This window comes from Brassica oleracea, chromosome C9 (assembly GCF_000695525.1).
Source record: "Brassica oleracea var. oleracea cultivar TO1000 chromosome C9, BOL, whole genome shotgun sequence".
NCBI classification, from domain to species: domain Eukaryota; kingdom Viridiplantae; phylum Streptophyta; class Magnoliopsida; order Brassicales; family Brassicaceae; genus Brassica; species Brassica oleracea.
The window spans coordinates 20,704,788-20,708,046 of record NC_027756.1 but is presented as its reverse complement, the minus strand read 5'-3'; the positions used below and the strand labels follow the sequence as shown (position 1 = coordinate 20,708,046).

At 35.6% G+C, this 3,259-nt stretch overlaps 1 protein-coding gene across 1 annotated transcript; it reads left to right on the top strand.

The window, feature by feature from the left end:
* Positions 1 to 587: 587 nt before the first annotated feature.
* On the top strand, positions 588 to 2,796 carry LOC106316321 (ras-related protein RABA5a). The gene is made up of 5 exons (XM_013754196.1): positions 588 to 765; positions 1,503 to 1,571; positions 1,635 to 1,707; positions 1,815 to 2,236; positions 2,328 to 2,796. The coding sequence occupies exons 4-5, from the start codon at positions 1,897 to 1,899 to the stop codon at positions 2,645 to 2,647; spliced, it is 660 nt and encodes a 219-aa protein (XP_013609650.1). The 5' UTR covers positions 588 to 765; positions 1,503 to 1,571; positions 1,635 to 1,707; positions 1,815 to 1,896; the 3' UTR covers positions 2,648 to 2,796.
* The last annotated feature ends 463 nt before the right edge of the window (positions 2,797 to 3,259 follow it).

Here is a 3,259-nt window from a genome sequence, read left to right as displayed (position 1 = left end):
AAAAAACAATATTCAAAAGAATAGTTATATACTTAATATTTGAAAATCAAAGATATTTTTGCTAAAATTGTACTTACCTGGCCAAGAAGATCGGCCATCTTTTTACGGATCGATCGATTGTTGAGCATGTGGTCGATCCGAAAATACTCTGCAGTTTAATTAAATATAAAACATTTATTCCAACACTCAACAGATAGTTTTGAGATATATGATAACTAGATAGCCAACAAAATTACAAAAAAATATTTAAATAGTAAAAATATGTTAATTTAAGGTGTTAGAATTTAAAAATAAATTTTAATTATGACATGCATCTTAACATTTATATAAATATATATCATAACCTAAATATAAATAATTTAACAACTTAAATTAAAAAAAAATAAAAATTCCGGGCGTTACTCCCTAGTTACTCCCTAGTTCCAATAAAATTAAGAGAAGGGGTTAAAACCCCGCGTTAATGATGCTCTTGAGAAAAACTAGTGAGACCTATGATAAAAGAGATAGTGGGTTCTCATTAACGGCCAAAATGATATTTCTTTTGAGCCCATTATTACAAATCGAAACCGGAATGCAATTACTTTCTGGTTTATCTCTCTCTCTCTCTCTCCATGCCAGAGTGACTGACTGCCTTACAAACAAGTCTCTTTAATTTCACAGCAGAAGCGTTGAATCCCTTCGTCGTCGTCGTCTTCCTCGGATCGACTTCATTGTTGGGATCCTGTTTATTTCTCCTTCTTTTTGGATCAGTTTCTCAAAACAAAGGTAATTTTTTATTGTTTTCTTTTACTCACAATTCCGTTGTGACATTTACCAAAAAATAAAAAAAATAAAAAAAATCCGTTGTAACGATCCATCATCCATGTATGTGTTTTTTTTCATTATGTAAAACTGGTTCTGCGAAAATTCCAAAACTTGCGATGAACAGCGTATTATGGTCTTACATTTGACTGGAATGTGCTGTGATCTCTCCTGCAACTTTGGAATTTTTTTTTTTTTTTTTTTTTTGACAAAGGGCTTACAACTTTGGAATTCTAATTTCACTTTTGATTTTCTATTACATGCTCTTTGTTTGTCTGAACGAAACCTCTTTTTGAATTGTTCTTGTCTCCAGCGGCATTTGGTTCTTACTTGGGTTTGGTTTCTTTAGTTTTTTTTTTTGTTTTTTTCATTAGTAATCCACGCAGAAAGTATTACCTGCTTTCAACAACCATTTACTGTTTCATCTTTAAATGTGAACCCTAGAGACAAGACTACAATGTTTTATCAGTGCTCAGTTTGTACTTTTCTGTGTTCCACTGATGAGTTAGTTTTGGTTGGGTTCCGTATTGGGCCCCGCGCCTTGTCTTTTTCTGTTTTTTTTTTCCTTTTGATAGAGAGAATATTGCTCTGCTTTCCTATTGGTGGCTTTCATGCCTTGTGAATAGTTACTGTCGACCCACTTTAACTTAGATTCTCTGAGTGATCTCACTTCTAAACTTGGCTTTACTTCTTGTATATAGGCATGTGCATGTACACACACACCCAAGTGAGCTTGTCCAGAAGGTGGTAAGATCCAGCTTTCATAAGAGGTAATAATGCTTTTACTTTATATTTAAAATGAGTTTGTGTGCTGAATCCTTCAATTGCAATAGATCTTCTTAGGTGGCTGAAGAGCTAAATTTAGTCAACTTTGCTCCACAGAACCTTCTAGGAAGCTTACCTCAGGTGATCTTTAAAAAGATTCTCTTACGTCTCCTACTGTTTACCCTTAGATCTAAATCTTTCCTTTTCCCAACTCTACTTATTCTTGTCTTCTCTCTTCCTCACTTTAGCTTTTGTAGACGGGTTAAAAGCCTGTGGTGAACAATAAATATGCTTCTATAGGAAGGGGGTTTATATAGCTATAACAAGGAGATGGCTTTTCATTCTGAGGACGATAGGAGTGAAGACTACCTCTTTAAGATTGTTCTAATTGGTGACTCTGCAGTTGGGAAGTCAAACTTGCTGGCGAGATTTGCTAGGGATGAGTTCTATCCCAACTCAAAGTCTACCATTGGAGTGGAGTTTCAGACGCAGAAGATTGATATCAACGGAAAAGAGATCAAAGCGCAGATATGGGACACGGCAGGCCAAGAACGTTTTCGAGCAGTCACTTCAGCTTATTACAGAGGTGCTGTTGGAGCTCTACTGGTTTACGACATCAGCAGAAAGCAGACTTTTCACAGCATTGGTAGATGGCTCAACGAGCTTCACAGTAAGATAACACCACACACACACACACACACACACACAAAAGCTCAATGGTATTTTCCTTTATATTCTAACTTATTATGAAACTGTTGCAGCACACTCTGATATGAACGTTGTGACGATCCTGGTGGGGAACAAGTCAGATCTTAAGGACATAAGAGAAGTGCCAACAGCGGAAGGGAAGGCGTTAGCGGAAGCTCAGGGGCTTTTCTTTATGGAGACATCGGCTCTGGACTCATCAAACGTGGCAGCTGCATTCGAGACTGTTGTGAAGGAGATTTACAACATATTGAGCAGGAAAGTGATGAGCTCACAGGAGTTGAACAAGCAAGATCCTGCCTCGCTCAGCAATGGCAAGAAAGTTGTGATTCCATCCGAGGCACAGGGGGAGGCTAAGAAAGGTGGGTGTTGTTAGAAACTGAAACTGTAGAGAGCTTAAAAAAAGGAAGATTGATTTTGGTCTCTTTAATTGTTGCTTTGTCCATGTTTGAGCTGCTTTGTGTTGTGGTGTGGATGTGTTTAGGTGTAGCAATTTGTAAATTCTCCATTGCAGAAGCTTTTTATGTAAACATCTCTATAAAGTTTTTACCACTTTTTTTGTAACGAATAGGTCTGGGCATAAAATCCGGAACCCGAAATCCGAACCGAAAAACCAGATCCGTTATCTGACCCGAAACGTAAAAATACCCGAACGGGTCTTGTAGAGTGGTACAAAAAATATCCGAACCCGAAGTGTTATTAACCGAACCCGAACGGATAACCCGAAAAATCTGAAATTAATAGTCAATATAAATATTTTTAAATATATATAAGTATTCCAATTATTAAATTCAATATTTGTGGTAATATTATATATAATAATAAATATTAAAATTCTAATAAATGCTTTAAGTACACAATTAGTTATAAATAAGTATTTTATAATTTGTTCATTGAAATAACAATTATACTCTCTATAAGGCAGTACATATTGTTTACAAATGATGTTTGTTTTCATGCTTGATTTAACATTTTATTGTTATTTTAT

Bases quoted from the DNA above. Each gene is read 5' to 3' on its own strand.
- LOC106316321 (XM_013754196.1), top strand. From the start codon at position 1,897: ATGGCTTTTCATTCTGAGGACGATAGGAGTGAAGACTACCTCTTTAAG. The intron at 2,237-2,327 runs GTAAGATAACAC...AAACTGTTGCAG, and splicing joins ATGGCTCAACGAGCTTCACA to CACACTCTGATATGAACGTT.